Source organism: Fringilla coelebs (assembly GCF_963513975.1).
Source record: "Fringilla coelebs genome assembly, chromosome: 2".
NCBI classification, from domain to species: Eukaryota; Metazoa; Chordata; class Aves; order Passeriformes; family Fringillidae; genus Fringilla; species Fringilla coelebs.
Window position 1 is genome coordinate 90,427,501 of NC_140029.1, and position 20,914 is coordinate 90,448,414.

At 44.5% G+C, this 20,914-nt stretch overlaps 1 protein-coding gene across 1 annotated transcript; it reads right to left on the minus strand.

Moving 5' to 3' along the window:
- Window positions 1–647: 647 nt before the first annotated feature.
- On the minus strand, window positions 648–9,234 carry HAO2 (hydroxyacid oxidase 2; the record flags this gene model as incomplete). Its single annotated transcript, XM_084225647.1, has 7 exons — window positions 648–703; window positions 2,952–3,021; window positions 4,703–4,861; window positions 6,586–6,801; window positions 7,180–7,463; window positions 8,242–8,393; window positions 9,104–9,234. 7 exons carry the CDS (start codon window positions 9,232–9,234, stop codon window positions 648–650), a joined length of 1,068 nt encoding a protein of 355 aa, XP_084081773.1.
- Between the last annotated feature and the right edge of the window lie 11,680 nt (window positions 9,235–20,914).

Genomic DNA, 20,914 nt, shown 5'->3' on the forward strand with positions numbered 1-20,914 from the left:
GCCCGTGCCAGGGAGATGGCATCAGGGTATCTGCTGGCTCCAAAGCAGGGGGACACGGTGGGCTGCAGCACTGGAAAAAAGAGCTGGCTCTTTCTCCACAAGGGTGCTCTGCTCCACCCCGTCCCTGCTTTGCTTTTAGAAGCAGCGGGCAAGGACTGCCCCCACTTGCAAAGGGCAGCTGGGGTGCCTGGCAGCTGATTCATCTTATTTCTATCATCTCTTTTATGAGCACATGCAGGAAAAGCCAAGTCTGTGGAAGATAGCAGCCACGACACTTACTGTCCCTGAGCAGGAGAGGTGTGTGGATTGGGTTGCAGCGAGACTTGGCATGACAAGTGGAAAAAGCAAGGCATGGGGTTTTCCATGTCTGGCTGTCCAGTGTGGCGGAACTTTGGAGGAAAACCCAACATAGGTAATGCCGTGGAACAGCCGGTTTAAAGAAAATGCATTTAGACAAGTAACAATTACAAACTGCTATGGAATTCATTCTATAACAGCAGAGAGCAGCTTTTGCTAACACAGAGCCTTTCTTGATCTCTTCAGAAGTTTCCAGAAAGCCTTATCAGATACTTTTTGCGCCTCCTTTTTCATCTTCAGTCTGGTTGGGACCTTAGCTTCGGCTGCCTCTGTTTGGTGGACATGGCTGATCACAGCCTTGAGAGCTGAACCAGGTGCTGGCCAATCTCTGAGACGCTGGCACAGCCTGCAATAAATGAAACACTGGTGAGAGAGAAAGGTCTGTGGATGAAACTTGGAAGCCCCCCTGCTCTGAATCCCAGGTTGGAGTAGGCTGGTACTTCAAAATCTTCTCAGCAGCATCTTCAGCCTCAAGTTTCAGCACCGGAGACCCAGCACAAGAAGAGTCAGAAACATGAAAAAAAATTATTTTTATAACAAGCTGAGCAGGGTGCAATCTGATCCAGTAGAGTCAGCAGAAAAACACAGAGAAGAGACAAGGGGCTGCTGTGTGCCAAATGGCCAGAAGTGAAGATTTGCACTGCCATTTAATTTGGACAAATTAAATGGGTGGAGTAGGGGTGGTGGTTGACAGCTGGCTGAACATGAGCCAGCTGTGTACCCAGGTGTGATACAGGCATGTACCCACGTACCCAGGTGTGATACAGGCATGTAGCCACGTACCTAGGTGTGATACAAGCATGTAGCCATGTACCCAGGTGTGATACAGGCATGTACCCACATACCCAGGTGTGATACAGGCATGTACCCCTGTACCCAGGTGTGATACAGGCATGTAGCCATGTACCCAGGTGTGATACAGGCATGTACCCATGTACCAGGTGTGATACAAGCATGTAGCCATGTACCCAGGTGTGATACAGGCATGTACCCACGTACCTAGGTGTGGTACACGCATGTGCCCCTGTACCCAGGTGTGATACAGGCATGTACCCACGTACCCAGGTGTGGTACAGGCATGTACCCAGGTGTGGTACAGGCATGTACCCCTGTACCCAGGTGTGATACAGGCATGCACCCCTGTACCCAGGTGTGGTACAGGCATGTAGCCATGTACCCAGGTGTGATACAGGCATGTACCCACATACCCAGGTGTGATACAGGCATGTACCCATGTACCAGGTGTGATACAGGCATGTACCCACGTACCCAGGTGTGATACAGGCAGGTACCCCTGTACCCAGGTGTGACACAGGCATCCTGGCCTGTGTCAGCAATGGGCTGGGCAGCAGGACCAGCCAGTGGTTGTCCCCCTCTGCAGGGCACTGCTGAGGCTGCACCTTGAAGCCTCCGTTCAGGAGAGGTTTAGATTGGATATCAGGAAGAATTTCTTCACAGACATTGTTATCAAGCACTGGAATAGGCTGCCAAGGAAGTGGTTGAGTCACCAGCTCTGGATGTGTTTAAAAGACACGTAGATACGGCACAAAGGGACAAGGTTTCATGGTGGAATTGGCAGTGTTGGACTTGATGATCTAAAGATGTATTTTCCAACCTAAAAGATTGTATTATCCAATGAATTTCACAGCCTCAGCAAAAGGATCCCAACCTGCTGCTCTTGCTGAATCCTGTGCCCTTTTACATGAAAAGAACTGTAAAAGTCTGCTGGGGAAAAAACCCAGGAAAATCTTTGCTAGTTGAAAAAGTAACCCATAAAACCACACTATGGCCAGAGGGATTTCAGCTCCAGTGTCCCAGTCACTGTTGCTATCCACTTGAGTTCTACATGCATAATATATGGAATATCCTGCACTGGAAGGAACCCACAAGGATCATCCTGTCCAACTCCTGGCCCTGCAAAGGACACCCCAAGAATAACACCATGTGCCTGAGAGCACTGTCCAAATGCTTCTGGAACTCTGTCAGCCTTGGTGCTTTGACCATTGCCCTGGGGACCCTGTTCCAGTGCCATAACCCTCTAGCTCAAGAGTAAAACAGAAGCTTGCACTGGTCTCTGCAAATTTGCTGTTTGGGGCAGCTGCAGCTGGGAACAGGAGGGAGAAAAACAGAGTGTAATGGCAGGAGACACAAAAGCTTTTAAAACATATGTAATCACCTACAGACCGTATTCTCTAACACACAGAGAAAAATTCTGCATCCATTTTTAATGAGCTCTTCATGCAGAAGAAAGATCAGTTGCATTTCACCTTGACAAACACTAAATACTGAAAAACTGATGCTGTCATTCCCAGGAGAACAGAAATTCCGAGCTTTGCTTGGCTGTACTTTCCAATTTTGCAACTGTTTACTTGGGTCATAAAGCTGCTCTAACCTGCTCCCTCTGTGCCAACGTCATTGCTGTGACATCTGGAATGCCAAGTGGCTTCACAGGAAGCAGAGGATCTCAAGGATAGCAGCTAGAACCATCACAGCTCCGGTGGATTCCCTTTTTGTCACCTATCCATCCCACTCCTGATTCCATAGGGCTTGCATGCAGAAACATCTGTAGCACCTATTGCAAACAAAACACTTACCAGCTAAGGCCATAGACAAGCGAAACTCGTCCTGAAGGATTCTCAAGACATCCTGCAGACCTTCTTCACCCTGCACCAACCAACAGAGAAAGCAGTCAGGGTAAAAGGAGCACTGGCACAGGGCAGTGCTGCAGGATGCCTGCGCCCTGAGAGCTGGGATAGTCCCTTCAGCCCCTGCCAATTCCAGTCTCTCATGCAGATGAATGATTAAAATTAGATGATGGATGTGCTCAGTTCATCACAGATTAATTTAGATGCTTTTCCTTTTGGGATACATCTGAACAGGGAAAGAAAACAAAGCTGTTTTTCACTTCTGACATTTTGTAGCCGGTTCTTTTTTTTTAGCTTTCAGTTTTCCCCCACCAATGGGCTTGCTATTTAAAATGTCAAGCCTTACAATGCTGACAGGTTTTGACAAAGTAATGAGAGTTTTATATATGTTACCACTTTGGAAACTGAAGTTTACTCAAATACTAGACTGAATCTTTAAAAATAATAGACTGTGTGTTTTCCTCTGTGTAAATGACACCAAGAAGCTCAAAAGCCAATAAAATGCATAGAAGATTTTGATCTTCCCGTAAAATACTGGAGGATTAAAATTATTTTTTTCTCTTAAATTTTCTTTATATGTCTTGCCATAATGAATGCTTTGGGTGCAGACAATGTTAGCACTTGTTTATGCCTTTCCTCTATTGTATGCTTTGGTAATGCCACTGAGATACATCTTTAGGAATAGTCTATGGAATATAACACCAAAGCACAATTGAGCTCCCCAGAATCCCATCTCCTTTCTGTTTCCATTGTGGAGAAAGTGCAGCCAACTCACAGGAACACCTTTTTCATCTGGGGCCCTTTGTTGATATTTACTGGCAAAAGAAACACTACTGCAAACTCTTACAGGTTTTTCAGGAGATTCAGATGATTTCTTGATCAAAGCCTTGCCACTGGAATCCACAGCAATCACATCGCTGGACAAGAGTGCCATTTAAGAGAAAGGAAATGTGTCTAGACCACACAAAAAAAGGTATCTTTTCTTCTAGAGAAAAGTTTTGGAAGACTCCATCCAGAGTGTAAAAAGCAAAAAACTAGCAAAGAAACACCAACTGGTATAATAATATAATTTTAATTATATTATGTTTGCCTCCTGCATCAGAGGCCTAATTCATTACTCTGGATCATAGAAATATGCCTGGAGTTGGGAAGCAGCAAAGCTGAAACTGAAATAGCAGTGGAAAACCCAGGCCACAGTGGAAAACCTCCAGGACACAGTTTTTCTCAGCCTGGTCCAAAATGTTTCAGCCATCCGTGGGATGGAGCTCTATATGTATTTCTGAAGAATTCATAGCACTGCTGTGAAACTGTTCTACCAAAACCATGCATTGTTTCCAACTATTTGCTGAAAGCAAATAAAATTGTCAGACTAATCTTTCTGGCAAATAAGCCCAGCTCCAGTTTTCAAAAGCACTGATGGTCCCGAGTCCTGAAGTATTTTAGCACCAAACTGCAACAACAAGAAATCAGGTCCCTTCAAAATCCCATTGTTCAAAATGCCAGGAAACTGTCAAATTCAGTGGTATTTTTAAATCAGAGGAAATGTCAGGGTTTCATTCAATTTGGGGTGATTCCACTTCAAATTCATCAAAATAAAATTAAAAAATATATTCTCCACCAGTGACAACTCTGTGACTTCAGTTGCAGGACTGCTGGAGAGTGTGAGAAGCAGGCCTGTGGGCTCAGAGCTCCTTACTCACCTTGTAAGCCAGGCCCCACAGAGCTGGTCTCCCAATAAAGACGCATCTTGCCCCCAGAGCCAGCGCTTTTAGCACGTCGCTTCCTTTTCGAATCCCACCGTCTACATAAACTTCCACTCTGCCTCGTACTGCCTCCACAACCTCAACCAGAGCATCAATCTGCAATGAAGAAGGCAGTCTCACCTCGGGGGCAGCTCTTGATTCCAAGAGAAGGAGGGTATATTGCAAAGAGGCAGGCAGGGATGCAGTGCTTTAGTAAGATACCTTCTCGAAATGAAAGGTGACAATGCATCACAAATAGCTCAGCACCAGGAGCTGCAGAATAACAAACAGAGCTCCCTGCTCTGCCTTCCAGACACTTAGTGCCATTTCCCAGTGCTTTGATTATACTGATATTCTTTGCTGTCACTTTTGATTAGTGAAAAAGTAACATTTTCAATAGATTTATGAAAGATTTTAAATAAAAATTTCAGTGGGAACTACTGTCATCAATATTTTACTTTTATTTGAGGCCATGATGAATAATACAGCCATATGCAAGAAAGGCTGATGTCAGACTTCTACTGCTCAAACTTCCTAAGCTTACATTTCAACTTAATCCTGGTGACCACTTGTTGAGTGCCTCCCTTTTAAGCATCTGTGAAGGGTTTCATTTGCTATGTAGTACAGTCAACCATTTCCTCCAGGTTAAGTCTCCTGATTCCCTGAGGTCTTTTCTGTAGAGTTCAGCATGGAATAAGCCTGAGATGTTAGTGCAGGGCAGCACCATGCAGAGATGCTGGCTCTGGCCCCAAAGACAGTACAGCCAGGGGCAGGACAAGGCAGTGGACATAATTAACTCTCCTTCAGAGCAAACCCAAAAGGCTCTTTTCTGCAGTGTCTAATACCTTTTTCCCTTCTTTTAAATTTTTTTTCTGAATTTCAAACTGAAAACCTCCTGGCTGAAATTTTCTAGGAGTAACTCAGCAAGAGCCAGGCTTGGCACCAGAAAAATAGCAGAGCCCAACTAGGTATCTACTGCCTTGTCTGTGTATGTAAAACAACTTTTAAGCTAGAAGAACAGTTTAATGTGGATGCCATTTCTGTTATTATGCTTTTAGCATTGAGTTTATTAATTTTTTTTTATTCATTATTGTCAGCCTTGACGCAGAATAGAAGAGAATTCCCTGGTACCTATTTTTATTTAACAAAAGAAAACCGAGAAAAGAAAGTTCGTAAGATACTGTGCAATGCAGAACTGTAAAATAAGAGCAACTGGAAAAACTGACAGAAGCCAAATTAAGCCAGTGAAATACACACATGTCCAAACAATGCATGATTTCTTTGTGCAAATTTAAAAGCAGGGGAATTTTTCTCCAGATAAGTTATCCTTTTCTGGCTCGTGTAAGTCAATAAATTCCCATTTAGACTTGAGCCTGTAAATACGCAAGCAGACCTCTCACTAAATCTAGCTGCATTGTTTTGCATGTTTTGACAGATGTGAACAACGAGAATACATTATGCTCTCATTTGTACAATTTTGGTTCCAGAGCTTTGTTTTCTTTTTGCTGCAGTGCGCAAAGAGTTTGAGTGCGCTGCACCAGCTGATGGAGACACAGGCAGGAACTCTCCCCGACTCAGGGCAGGAGTTTACCTGCACTTAAGTGGTACTGACAGAACCTTCCCAAGAAGCTGAAGAAATACTTCAGTGGGCAGCCCCCATGCCAAGGCATGGATCTCACCAGTTTAGAGCTAAAGTGCATCTGCACACATCCACTGGACAAACTCAAGTCCACCAGAAGTGCACACACAAACCTGGACATGGAGATACCCAGGGTAATGCAGGCGTGCAGACCGTAAACGGGGAAAATGTGGGACATCCATTTTCATCCATTCTCACTTACAGTGGCAGGTCCTTCGTCCAGTTGCCTTCCACCATGGTTGGACACAATAATTCCCTGAACTCCGTGCTTCACTGCCAGCTCTGCATCTTCTCTTGTCAAGATGCCTTTGATGATGATGGGCAGGCGTGTCAGGCTCCGCAGCCAGTGGATGTCATTCCAGGTGACAGAAGGATCCAGGCTGTTGGGTGGCAGTCCGTACTCAGAGCAGTCATCTCCCTACAGCCACAATGAAACAGCAAAAGGAAAACTCATCCGGGCTGCAACAATGCACAGGTCCCTTGGTGTCTTGCCTTGCCCTAGAACAGATTAATCAAACTTGCCAACAGACATGTTCATCGGCTCCAGAAATGTCACATGTCTCTGGAGGAGAATAATTACAATGGGGGTGGGGATCAGAGTCTCTAAGGCAGCTGGGTGGGGATTTTGAAGACAGAACCCAGTCTGGCAGGAGGTCAAGCCAGGATGCTGCAGAACCAGCAGGGGAGAAGATACACCCCGGTACAGCAGATGCCAGGGCAGCAGTTACCCAGTGATTTTTCTCTCATGTGGTGCGTGCCAGCGCAGTGAATGAAAGGACAGGCTCATTTTACAAACCTCAAAGGCTCCTTCCAAGTTCTTCACTTTCATGTGGGGAGGAAGGCGGAAACCATTGCGGACATCGTCGCGTCTCTTGCCGGTGTAGGGCAGATCCGCGGTGAGGACGAGGCCCTGGAAGCCCAAGGCCTCTGCCCGCCGGACCAGCTGCTGGGAAGCTCTCCTGTTGCGGTGGATGTAGAGCTGGAACCAGCGGAGGCCGCCGGGAGCAGCCGCGGAGATCTCCTCCAGCGTGCAGGTGGAGTAGGTGCTGGCGATGTAGCAGGTGTCCATTGCTCTGGCCGCTTGGGGGAATGGGAAGGAGTCAGAAACAAAGGCATCTGAAGGGTCTTGCCAGACATCAGACACAAAACCATGCACTGTTTGCAGAGACCACCCCAACTCCTGATTTCATGTGCATCCTGCAAAGCACAGGGCAGCTATTTCCCAGAATTAACGCCAGTTAATCCCAGAATGACTGTATTTACCATGCACTCTCGTTAGTCCTTGGTTAAGAAAGCAGAAAAGGGAGAGGTAACTAACCAAGCTGTGCTTTACTTTTGCATCTGCAGTTTTTAAAAAAGCATGAATTTTATCTTTATGACTGAGTCCTCTCAAGGATGTACTGTTAGATCTACTCAGCATACACAGACAAAAAAACATTTCTAGGGGTCAGGTCTCCAAACTCTCCAGAGGATTTGTGAAAAGGGGATATCTTTTTGTCCAAGGGAGACATTTCTATACCAGTAACAAGGAATTCACAGTCTGAGTCCCATCCACCATTTTTACAGCCCATCTAGAGCCCCCAGGACTGAAAGACTTATCTGGGTTTTGGTATGAGTCAGAAATGTGTCCACTGCCCTTGCCTTCAGTTTGCAGCACACTCTATGGGGCTGATTTTTTATGTTGGTAGCTGGAGAAGAAGAGCACCATCTATGCAGCTTCCTGTGCAGGGCGTCAGGAAGTGGGAATGGAGTTTGCCTCCTCAAGACTGAAATTTTTTCTCAGTCGCCCTTCAAGTCATCCTAACAGCTTTTCTACAACCCCCTTTTGGTGCTGCATGGCACCAGAGCAGAAGTGTACCTCTGGCTGTGCTTTTCTCTCCATCAGGCCATGCTAGCTGGTGGAAGCCTGTAGGGGCAATTCCTACAGGAAAGCTGATTTCAGAACCCAGGATTTTAGTCCTAATGTCCATCACGGATACATCCCGCAGCATACGTGGCCGGAAACGAATTCTGTAAGGCAAAAAAAACCCTTCAGGATAGTAGATGTTCAGTGAGTTTTCTGAAATTTCATGGAAACCAGATCTTCGTTCACCAATTGCAAAGCAGGAATCTGAGCCAAGGAAGAAAACAGCAAATAGTAAAATGATAAAAAAATAAAATATAACAAAGGCTCTTTGTCCTTTCTGTTTGCTTTTAGAGGTCAATTCAGCCAGCAGTTCAGACACTTCCACCTTTCATTAGTCCTGCTTTACTGGCCACAGTACATGATTTCTATATTTCCCACCTCAGCTCACCGTGCCTTGTTCTCCCGCTGTCCTCCCCCAGGTTCCTTTTCCTTGCAGGAAGGCTGGGTCCTTCCACTTCACCATTCATGTGGGTGTCCTCACTGTTCCGTGTGCCTGCCCTCAGGCTCTGCAGCATGTTCCCCAAATCCCACCCTACTTGCACATGGGCTTCCTGCTGCTCACCAAGAGCTCCCGGTTGCAACTCATTCTATTAGAGCTGCTCATGTCCTTTCCTGCAATGCCCCACACTCCATAGCACACTGTACCCTTCCCTGCCCTACCCAAGCACCTGCCTGTACCCTCAGCATCCCTACAGCCTCACCCAACCCGTGTCATACTCAGTCTGGCATCAGAGCATACAGTGCTCAGGTTTTCCATTTAGCCTGGGGACCCCCTGGTCCCAGAACACCCCCCTTCATTTCCTTCCCACATTACCTTTTATATGCCAGGATGTTTTCATCCCGTGTGGTACAGTCATCTGCTCCAGCTGCAAAATAATCCCAAGCAATCTTGGGTAAATACTTCTTAGCATAAGCTTCGAAGTCAGAAAGACACACCATAGCCATTGCTGAGAGAGGTGCAGGGAACCTGGAAGAAAAGAATAACACGGAGCAGAAATTAGGTCCCTGAACTGTCATTCTCTCTTCCAGGGGCTCTAATGTCACTGAATGCAAAACTTGGAGCCATCTGTTTTATAAAAGCGCTGCTGAGAGCTGTCTCAGTCTGTCTTGCACATCGTTCTACGAATCCTCTACCCCAGCATAAGGAAAACTTGCAGATGCAGCCATGAGAGCGGGAGGAAGCTTGCATCTCTGTGCCTCTCCTCATTCTGTTTTAAACAGCAGGCCTGAAGAGGGCATTTTGGGAACTCTGCTATTTCAATTGTGTAATTCTGTCATAAGTTCCATCTTAAAACAAGCTGCATTATTTGTTCCACTAATCCTGCTCAAAGCTTGTCCCAGAACACAATTTGTTAGATTACCCCTAAGGACGGCACCGTGACTGAACAATTAGTTATGGAGCCCAGGGATGGAATTCAAGATCATGAAATCTGGAAACAAGTAAATGCAGAGTCTACATGTAACCTGCTCCAGGATGAACACACTGTAAAACTATGTCCAGACCCTGAGAACAAGTCACTGTCGAGGCCAGTGCTGTGGAAAAAACGAAGCATTTTCTACAGATCTTCCTTTCTCTCCTGTAACAAATATCTTCTGGGTGTTTGCATTACATGCTGGAGCACTGATACATACTATAAAAGGAACATACAGAATTTGGACAAACCATGAGAAAACACTGACAAAAACCAAATTCCACAATATGAAACATGTTTCTGAGAACTAATCTCAGCCTTTCAGGGAATGGGAGTGAAGTTGTGTGACCCAGATGTCTAATCAAACCACCATAAATGCTGCCCAGAAAATGCCTGCACTTACATACTTTTGAAGAAGCAAGAACTGAAAGCTATGCAAATTAATGTTTTAGCAAACCATGCCCGTGTGTGCAGAAACATGTACAAAACACAGACAAAGTCAATTTTCTAAATTGTTTGTTGCAGTTACTTCTGCAGTCCTGATTAAAATAAGTATTTAACAAGATATGTGGAAACACGAAATTTTAAAACAGCTGTGGCTCAGTCTGACTTCTCAAAAAAATATACAGGAAGAAGTAAATATCCTAATTTTCAGGATTAACCTCCCATCCCACATTAGCAAGGGATGCAAGCTTCACCAAAATCAACCCCATGTGTCCCATGTTGGTCACTTTAGGCACAGATAAACGCACAGGTTATGTACACAGACACAACCTGTCAAACTGCAGGCACCCTGCTTCTCACTGACTGAAGTCCCTGTGTTTACATTTGAGAATTAGCACTCACAATTCTCTGCCAGTAAAGAGCCCAAGATGAAAGAAGAAGAAGAAGAGCAACTGATTTCTTCAGTACTGTTCTGTCTGCTCTGACAGGCATCAGGTAGGAGGGGGTGCAAGTATCCCAAGCTTGCTTCCTCTGACTCTGAGAATTGTGCTGATAGCACAAGTCTTCATAAATACACTGGGACACTCTTTAAACCATCTATCACAACTTCTGCTTTTCTAACTTTTAGAAAGATCAACATCATCAAGCAGAATAAGATAAACCAAGTCCTCTCATGGCAGAATAAACAGGAATTTTAAACAACCCCAGGCCCAGTCGTGTTTTCCAATCCAAACCTCAGTTCAGACTTACTTTGGGTTTCAGGGAAAGCTGCAGGGGGTGAGAGCTTCTCCTTCAAGTTTGCCTGCAAACAGGATTCTGAGGTCTTTTCACTGAGTAGCTTCTGTTTCTTCTGCAGTCAATAAGCAACCACCAGGGATTAAAGCTCAATCCTGTGGTAAACTTTGTACTGTTTGTGTAACACTGACTTTGTTTTGCTATCAGGAGATTAAAAATCCCTCCTAAAAAGTGCATCACCTCGTCAGCATTGTGGTTGCTTGGGACAGAGCCCTGTAGCTGAGCTCTTTGGCAGTGGTTGGTGGCTCTGCATTCACTTAGGCAAGCAACAGTATTTCAGGGGGTTTAAGGAATCTCTAAACTGTTGGTAACTTGTTGCTTCATCCTCCCAAAATGTTGATTCATAGACAGTGTGAGTAGTTACAACTCCCAGCTACAAAGCCTGGATAATTTACTAACATGTGGGAGATGTTGTTTGCTTCCTGCAGTGTATAAACAACTAAAATGCCCCTTGCCTTCTGCCATTTCTAATGGCCTGTGAGTGCTCTCATCAGGACAGAGGTACCAACAAATTTATGATATTGATTTAAATTTCTAAGATATGAAAAATAAACACCGGACACTTTTATTTGGCTTTCAGCTTCTTTTAGCCTTTAGGGTTCATGCCTTCAACATTTCTGTGCAAGTATGAGAGCCTGAAGTTTTGATTTTTGCTTACTGAGAAATGAGATATTACAGTGGCAGGTGCAAAGGACAACTCAGAAACCTGTTAAAGCTCCCCCAAAGTATTGTTGGCCTCCCAGCTCAAACAGCTCAGATGGGGCAGTGAATGAACTACTGTGGTGGGAAAAAGCTGGATGCTAAACAGAGCTGCAGCCTCATGAGCTGGCACTGAACTGGCTGGTCTGGTCCAGGGGAGCAGACCTGACATTTGTGACAGCAGAAATTGTAGGTCCCAACGCCACCTGTGCAGCTGCAGTGAACACCTTTCTGTTAGATGTGCTCACAAGACCCTGACCAAATTCAGCCAGACCTGGTTGTCTCTGCCTTTTGAAACTTTAAATTCAGCCTTCAGAGCTCATTATCTGCTGGCAGCGCTGTGGAACTGGCCTCTGGCATGGAGAGCTGTGGATACAGGTGTCATGGACTAGACAAGGTGTGACAATTAGCTGGAATGCCCACAAGCTCCTGGGTTTGCTTCCCTGCCCAGGATGAGCCGTGGGGCAGACAGCCTCCAGGTCTCTTCTGGAAAGAGCAAAGTGTGTTTACAGCTCAGTGCATCCCTGGGAAGGCAAAGAAAATCCTGCCCTCGTTCTTCCTCCACTAGATGTCAGGTTTGGGCCATGTATATCGATCTAGCTTGGTAAAAGCACTAAAAAGAACCCAGTACTTGCCGGCCTGCAAGGCACTATGGCCTTAAAACTGCTCAAATCGCATCACCAGAGTACTGCTAATAGGTTTGGAAATCTTCACCCCCTGTGCCTTATCTTTAACATTTTCTGGTGCACAGCACAGCAATAAATGCAGCTACATCTGGTCTGGCATGATCTTTGGTTCAGCCTACAAGTCATCTGCAGGGTTCTCTGTCACATTTCTCATTATGCTGATCTCAGTTCTTCCCTACTTTAGGGATGCACATTGCAGCCAATTCAGCAAACCATAGAGTTTATGCTTTCATGATTATCATAATTTCACATGAATTAAAAATAGTCTGTGACTACTGTATTTTGGATCAGAATAGGGGAAAAATCTCTGTGTTTATGTTGTGGCTTTTAAGAGGCTGTACTTTGCATCTAGATATATTTTCTTCTTTCAGCAATGGACTCAATTCAAAGTAGCAGTGACTTGTTGTTCCAAAAGTGGTAGTTTCTCTGATAGCAGTAATACTCCTGATTTAGCTGTGAAGCTGTAATCTGAGGAAACCACAATTTGCCTCAGAGATAATATCTTTTATTATAACCTGTGTACATACTTGAAAAAAGTGGACAAGTTTTAAAATCCTGGAGCCTTTTCATTGGAGTATAGTAAAAACCTTAAAAAGACTCACTAAAAACTTTGCTGGAAACCGAGCTGTCTTCTTTTAAAAACTAAAGAAAATAGTATAGGAGATAATTACACACATCTGGTCCACCCTTGCAGGTAGAATGTCAAACAGCCAACAGGCAAAGCTTGATTTTTTGCACAGATCTGTGTGGCTGGGCTTTTGCAGCTGCTTACTTTTCAGTGCTAACACAGTCAAAGGCTGGTCAGTCCAAACACAAAGATCCTCTGTAAATCTGTGCTCCTGTTCCAGTCACAATGCCCCTTCCTCCAGTTGGTTGTATTTGTTTGCTTTCCACAGATGGCAAACCACAGTGGGTCAAGCTGACATCTCTGATGCATCCACTGGTGCTCAGCTCAGTGTGGGACTTTAAAACACTTTGGTGAAGAATCTGCTGAACTCCAAGCATGTAAATAATTTAGATCACACAAGAGTTTGCATACAGCCACCACTGTTTCTCCTTATCAGATGTGTTTCTTGGGCACATGCCCCATGTGCAGAAGGAAAATGCTTTCTCCTTGCATGTCACTTATGCAAGAAAGTTTTTCCCAAATTGAATACTTAAATAGCCATCCCTCTGTTACAGGTGGAGAGGGCAACAAATCTTATATTGTTTTGATTATAAGATCTGTCTTTCAGTTGCTTTTAATTTTTTCATATTTTAATCACTCTAGGCTGAAATTTTCCATCCTTGTTCTCTGTGTTGGGCTGAATTTTTATTTTGGGAACATTTCACTGAAAGTTGGTCAGCAACTTCCAAGAATGAGGTTAGTGAAAAATATGGTTGGCCCATGCTGAAAATATCTTACAGTGGTTTCACTGCAGCTCACTGCTTCATGCAGGGGCTTGAAATTAGCGGGGGTTGATCCCTGGAGACATCAGCCTGTACTTGGTGGCCATATGAAAATCCTGTCAGATCTGACCTAGCTGTAAATCACTGCTTTCCACTTGCACATGGCCTGCAGAGCTTGTCTGAAATCCAGATGTTGTCTTTGCCGAAGACTTGCCTGGTGCAGAGCGTGCTGGTGCCACAGGAGCTCAGCCCCAAGTGTGAGCAGAGGGCAGAGAGCTGGCTGTGCCCTGCTCTCCCTCACCCTGCGCCACCCAGAGCTGGATGCAGCCTCAAACAGCACTGAAGGGGAGCAGGAGGAGAAGGAGGAGAAAATTAATGGCTCAGAACAGGACCTACAGGACAGCATCCAGGGACAGGCAGGGAGGGATATGCAGAGGCAACAAGGCCAGAGACAGAGCAGGTGGGAAAAAACCAAGCAGGGATATCCTGGGATGGCAGGGTTTCAGGGGGGTAAAAGGATCAAGAGAAGGGGATAAATTTGGGAAAGAGGCAAAAGGGGACGGCCTGTGACACACTTTTCTAGTGTTCTAGGAAACTAGCAAGCATTTGGCTGTTCTTTCTGCAAAAACCAGAAGAGAACTTGATTTATGCTCAGCATTCATCTGAATTTTTTCTGGTATCCTTTCTTTCATCTCATCCTTACAATTTCTCTTTTCATTCCTCCTTTCCCTCCCCCCCCAAAAAAAACCCAGAAGAATTCAGGAGCCTGCTTCTGTGTCCTACTGTGGAAGTCTGTTCCACTGTATTTCTTCAGATGAAGAAGATCTGGAGTGCTTTGTGGCACTGAAGAAAGACAGTGAAGTCTTTTCCCCCGGTTACCTCTCTCCATGAAAGACCTGGAGCTGTAAACTGTGACACCAGCAATGCCTGGATATGTCCAACAGGCTGGGAGGAAAGACCACATCAGTGTTTGATGTAGGAGACCCAGCTGGGTCATGTGAGGAGGGAAGACCTGCAGTAGCAGGAGGGTGTGTGCAAGCAGAGTCACAGGCTGAGCAGACCATAACAAAACACTTTAAAAATGAATTTCAGAGAGCAGATGCAGAGTCATTGAACTGGGAAATGCTGGAGGAGGGAGGACAATGACTGTGTACTCCCAGGATGAGAACACACAGCATCCCTCAGGTACATATCTAAGACTACTGTCAGGCAAAGAACTCCACAGATAAATGCAACCTATAGCATTTACGAAAAATTGGTGTAGAGTGTGAGGTGAGCAAGAACAGAGCTGGGGAGGAAGGTCTACAGAAGCCATTTCCCAGAGCACCCCGTGGCTCTCACCAGCTCTGCCAAAGCTGTCTCCAAAGACACTGAGCTCACACAGGGTGGAGCAGCAGAGGAGCACAGACAAAACTCAGCTTGGGGTTTTCCCCTCGATTTCCAAGGGCAGTTGTCCCTCCTGAAGCCAGGGAGTCAGAGGCAGGATATGACATTAATCATGATACACCCTCATTCAGGGTTTAGCTATGGATTATTTTGTCCATAGCCTCACCTGGCCTGCTGGGCCAGCTAGGCTTCTGCAGCTGTGGCCTTCCCTCTTTGCCTTGTTTTCAAAGTTCCATGGTGCTGGCAGTGAAAGTAGTGCCTCACTCAAATTCACAGAGGGCACTAAGAACAGAAACAAGAGGTACCTGGGACCTGCCCCTATCTGAGTCGAAGAATGCTCTGCTCTTGATGTTCCCCTTCCATTTTATCAGGACTGGAAAAAGTCCTGGAGGCTTCAACTTGCAGTGGGAGTGATCCTGGTATCAGCAGCACCATTTGGGAATCAGTGAGCACTAAGTCTTTGTCAGCCACTGGATAACATTCACAGAAGAATGGAAAAGTAGGCTGGAGAGGAGAAGCCATCCAGTCCACTCCTGTTCCTGAAGTGAGAATTAGCTACACCCATGCCTGTCTCCACTCATGGAGATGCCACTTCCTCCAAAGAAAACCAGTTTCATCAATTGACTATACAATGAAAATTTACAGATGTTTCATCTGGATCTCCCTTCCTGTAATTTCAGTTGTTTTCCACTCATAATGGGCACAAAAAAGATTCAGTCCCTTTCTCTTTATGTCTATTTTTAAAAGATTTAAAGTTCATCAATGGGCCACCCCCTCTATTGTCTCTTTTCTAAACCAAGTTATGCATATTCCTTTGGCTTTTCATCATGAGCCATATTTTCTACTTCTGGTCATCCCAAGTTCTGCCCTATGACTCTCCAGCTGTTCAACATCCTCCCTTAATTAAAGCACCAGGAACTGGACATGGTCTTCCAGCTGAGTCCTCTCCTGGCCCTCATACGGAACAAAGGAGACGGATTTTGCCAATACTACTGTTTATTCAGCTGTGATGATAGACAGTATTTTTGTGTTCATTACTCAGCAGTATGTTCCTTACTTATTTCTTCAGATGTGCCATTCCATCCTGAGATGAAGAAAGGAAACAAACTCTTTTGTTCATCTCTTCCAAACAAAGAAGTAGTCTCATCTCCTCTTAGCTCAGAGAAGAGTCAGGCTAAGGGTAATAGAAGTCTCAACTCTCAGAGATCAACCACCTAGCAAAGAACTCTCATTTTTTTGCTGAAGATGTTGAGAGGTGGCAGATGACTTAAAAAGACTCTGTCCCAAATACATGACAGAGATACCCAAATACATCCTGGAAGTCATCTCAGAGAAAAAGAGACAGAGCAAACTGCTATGGTACAAAGGAGGCCTTTGACCAACAGCATCAAAAACCATCTCTATCATGACAGGTCCACCTCAGCCTTGAGGTTTCATGGTGGTGGAAGAACAGAAAATAAGGAGATTTTCACGAATCTCAGTGTTAATGGGACTGTGGACTCAGAAGTATAAAGGAGAGGCTGCTTTTACCCTTGAGACTGAATTAGTGCTTAGCTGTGCCTGGGGCTCTGGAACACCAGAGCTGCTGCCTTCAGGAAGCAAACCTCCACTGGTGTACTGAAGCTGGCTTGTTGACTCTTGCTAATGTCCAGACACCCAGCAGACAGAGCTTCAGTCTCTCTTCACAGCAGAGAATTTGCTCTCAAGAGGCCCCAGCCTGGGTTCAGCGGCTGCCCCCACCCCCACCAGCCCACTTAGAGGCATTCTTCAGGCTGACCCTGACTCTGAGAGTGGGGAAGCAGCTGAGCTGAGCACTGTGACCCTGTTTGCCCAGGGATCTGTGGCAATGTTCCACTGAGGGCTTTCTCTGTTTTGCAGCAGCTTTGCATGAAGCTTTCAGCTTGGGCCATGCTGCAGCCTCCAGATTCCTCCCTGCAATGCTGCTGTCCAGCTCATGAACAGCTGGGGATTGAAAGCTAAAGGCACAAGATATTGTTTTCCTCACAACACTGCATACTCAGTTTTCCAGATCATTTCTCCAGATCATCAAGATAATTTAAACTAATTTCAAACCCTTCAAATATATTCAGTGGGGTTTTTTTCCTGTGTTATTTAATTTAAAAGTTAGCAATAGAGGTCTTAATCATCAAATTGAGTCTGAATATCAAGGACTACTCTCTGATTATATTTTTCAGTCAGTATTGCTCTCAACTGCTGAAAATTGTACACAGACAATATTTCCTTAGCTTGCTTCTTGGAAGCTATGAGACATAAGAGACAATGTTCCAAGCCTTACTAAGGTTAAAATAATCTGTCTGCTTTTCTTCCCTAGCCACAAGTCCCATCACAGGAATATATTAGATTGGTTTGGTATGATTTGTTCTTAATAAATTCACCCTGGTTGCCACTCACCTTGTAGTTGACTTCTGGAGGCTCAACTATTGCTTCCCCTTCTCCCTCATTCTTGAAAAAAAGTTTAAGAGGCAACACATTTATCTCTGTACCTCACAGTTCCTCAAAGATAGCAGCTAATAGTGCTGGCATCGCTTCAGACAATCTTCCCAGTATCCTAGCAGGAATTTCATCAAGTCCAGCTGATTTGAAAACATCCAACATATCTAAGTCTCTTTCATGATATTGCTTGGTCTTGCAGCAAATTGAAAACATTCTCAAACATTCTTAGCAAAATGAAGGCCCCAGACAGTAATTTTGGAATTCAAATATTCCCCAACAGGCTGGGAAACCCAGGTAGCTGGGGCAAGCTGATAGGTGTGGAAAAGGCCAGGCTCAACATGAGTATCCTTATGAGACAAAAAAATGGGGAAGTTCTGAATCCTCAAGAAAATCACAATCCAGAAGATGCAAGTAATGCAGCAAGCAAAGGAGAACAAACATAATGACTTTTATACAAGGTGCCAATAACAAAGTAGAGCTACGCTTCCACATAGCATGTGAAATCTCAAAAAGGAAATAGGGAAGCAGAATGTTTGATCCAAAATGCAGACCCTGATCCATCATACCTATTGGAAACCTGGAGCAAAGAAGACTATCAAAGGGCCACTAAACCCAGGATATAAAACACAGGGATAAACTGTGCAGGAGGCAGAGCATTGCTCTGCCTCATCAAAGGCTCATCAGCAAAACAAATCTACAAGTTCACCATCTCAAGTTACATGAAGTCTGTGCTGGTTGAATTTCCAGGCCTAAACAGAAGATGATTGTGATGATAGATAATGTTGCTGACCCAGGATAGCAAAATGCCCTGAAATCAATACACTCTAAGAAATCAGAGAAGCAGGAAAAACAGTAGCAATGGGAGACATCAACAGCCCTCCTGTAGACTGACAAATGTCATACCAGCAGATGAAAGAGAGATGACATTTTTGGGCTCTGTCAGCAATTATTTCATGGAGCATCTGGTCTGAGCCCACAGGAGCAAAGGCAGAGCTCAGCTTTGTGGCTCTAGCCCTTCGAATGGCAGCTCCACTCTGTGACAGGGACCACAGAGGGCTCAGCCTCACCAGCTCTAGAGGAGCACTGCAGGCCAAATATGCCAGGGCCATTGTCCTCCACTTCAAGAAAAGCTATGCAGGAATGAGGGAGCTTGTTAAAAAGAATCTAGAAAGGTCAGCAAAGAGAAATCCTAGCAAGCAGCATGGAAACTTCTGAAGAAGACCAGACTGGAAGCGTAACACCGCTGCGTATGACCTATTGAGAAAGGCCGGAGAATGGATTAAAGGAGGCCAGCACATAGGAACAGCCAAGTAAGCAAGTTTATTAGCAGCAAAAAGGCAATTTCCAAAAAGATGTCTATTGTATCCAAACCAATAAAATGAAAAGAATAGTGTTGTCAGGCAGATTAAAAGCAAAAATCCTAGAAGAGTTTGAGGAGAACTAGCTAAAGAAATCAAAACTAGTACTTCATCAAAAATGTCTGGAGAAAAATCTTGCTAGGGGCTCTGCATGACCAGCTAGTGATTAGACAAAAATCAGAGACAATTAAGCCATTCTGCAGTGTTTTTCACTGGGAAGGAAAGGGCGAAAGTTTTCATATGGGGGAAAATGTAGAAGATACATCTGAAGTCAAAGTAACTGTGGATGAGATTTTGTTTCAAAGAGACAAAGTGAGATATTTATTTCAAGCTGCTGGAGTCAGACGACACCTAGCAGAAAGCAAGGATGGAAACACTGAAATACTGTTCACAGTGTGCAGCCTTCAATTTGGAATCTCTTAGGGAGCTGAAGACTGAAAGGTGACATGTATGAAGCCAATCTCTAAAACAGGTCATGGAGGACATCCAGGGAAACACAGTTCTTATGCTTCATAGTATTTTCTAAGCCTAGAAATGTGAACAGCACAGCTCCAGAAGACCAGGACGTGCTTGTGTCAGAGGGAAAATTTTGCTGTTGACAAATCCTTGGCATTCAGTAGAGAATTTATTCTTTATATGTGAAGAAATAGAATATGCTTCAAGTGAGTCAAAATCTTTGTGTAAAGAGAAGTCTTCTCTGAGAGCTTTCCTTGGATATCTCTGAAAGGATCATCAGCAGATTGTCAAAGACAGCCCTGGAGACAGAATCTGCCTCGATATGTCCCTCACCAAAGCCTGCTAAGTACACCAAATAGCCAATGTATAAGAAGGAAGTGTTTGAAAAATCATTAACTGAAACAAAGGAACCAGAGAGTAGCAATACATATTTTTCAGAGCAGACGTCTCCAGAGAAGATGCCCAAGGATCTGTGCTGGAGCTAAAAGTATCCTGGATCAAAGCAGGAGAACAGTTTTCATACACCTCTTTCTTACATAGAATCCTAGAAGTTTGGGTTGGAAAAGATCTGTAACAGTTCCCCCAGCAGAATGCTGTGGGAAATGTGTCCAAGACTGTCATTACAGTGTCATTCACCCTTCCAGTGACCAACCTAAGGCAGCACCATGGCTACATTCAGGCCAGCAGAAACAAGTCGTGCAAGAGTCATCCTCTACCTTACCCACCTATTATCAAAGGGCCCCTTGCCATCAGACTCTTCAGAGTTCCTTCTTGGTCTAAGTGTGCAGTACAAGGTACTGAGATGCCTTCTCTCTAACCAGACTTTCCAACTCCTCTATTTTGCACTTTTAAACAAATGGAAAGATGAACATTCTTTATAAACGAGCTGCAAATAAAGGTTTTAGTTCACATCTCATTCCTTAAATACTGACAGATATTTTGACAGTTTGCAGCTCCCTAGGCACAACCACACTTCTTTGTTAAGTTTGCATTAGGATAAGTTCTGCTGTTCAGCCTGTGTTTCCTATTCCATTTCGTCTGACCATACCAAGGTGTCATCAATATAGTTCTAGTTGTAGGCTCCTTTCTGCTTTGCCATCCATCTCCTTCTTCACCCAGATCTTCCTGTTTTCTTCATATTTAAACATAGTCTTTATTGAGGGGGGGGTGGAAAAAAGGCTGTGTACTTGCAAACTATCCAAAATTTTGAGCCCTGGAGTAAGGGAGAGAATTCCTTGGGTTTTGTTTGTTTTCTTGAATGGATTTGTCCAATTTGAGCTCCCCTCCTGCTAGATCTGCTAGATTATTAAAGAGCTCTTTAGAATGTAATATCTACTACAATGAGAAATTTGAATGACTGCAGCATTTCCAGTGAGTTTTTTTTTTTTTTTTTAATATGCACCATTTATTTCTCATCATTTTATTTTAGGGTGAACGAAAGCTTGGGGGAAAAAAAAAGGCAATCAGTCTTCTTTAATTAAGGGTTATCTTTCCCTCTGGTGAATTTGTGGAGAGCAGGAACAGAATAAATTTCTCTTCATTTCCT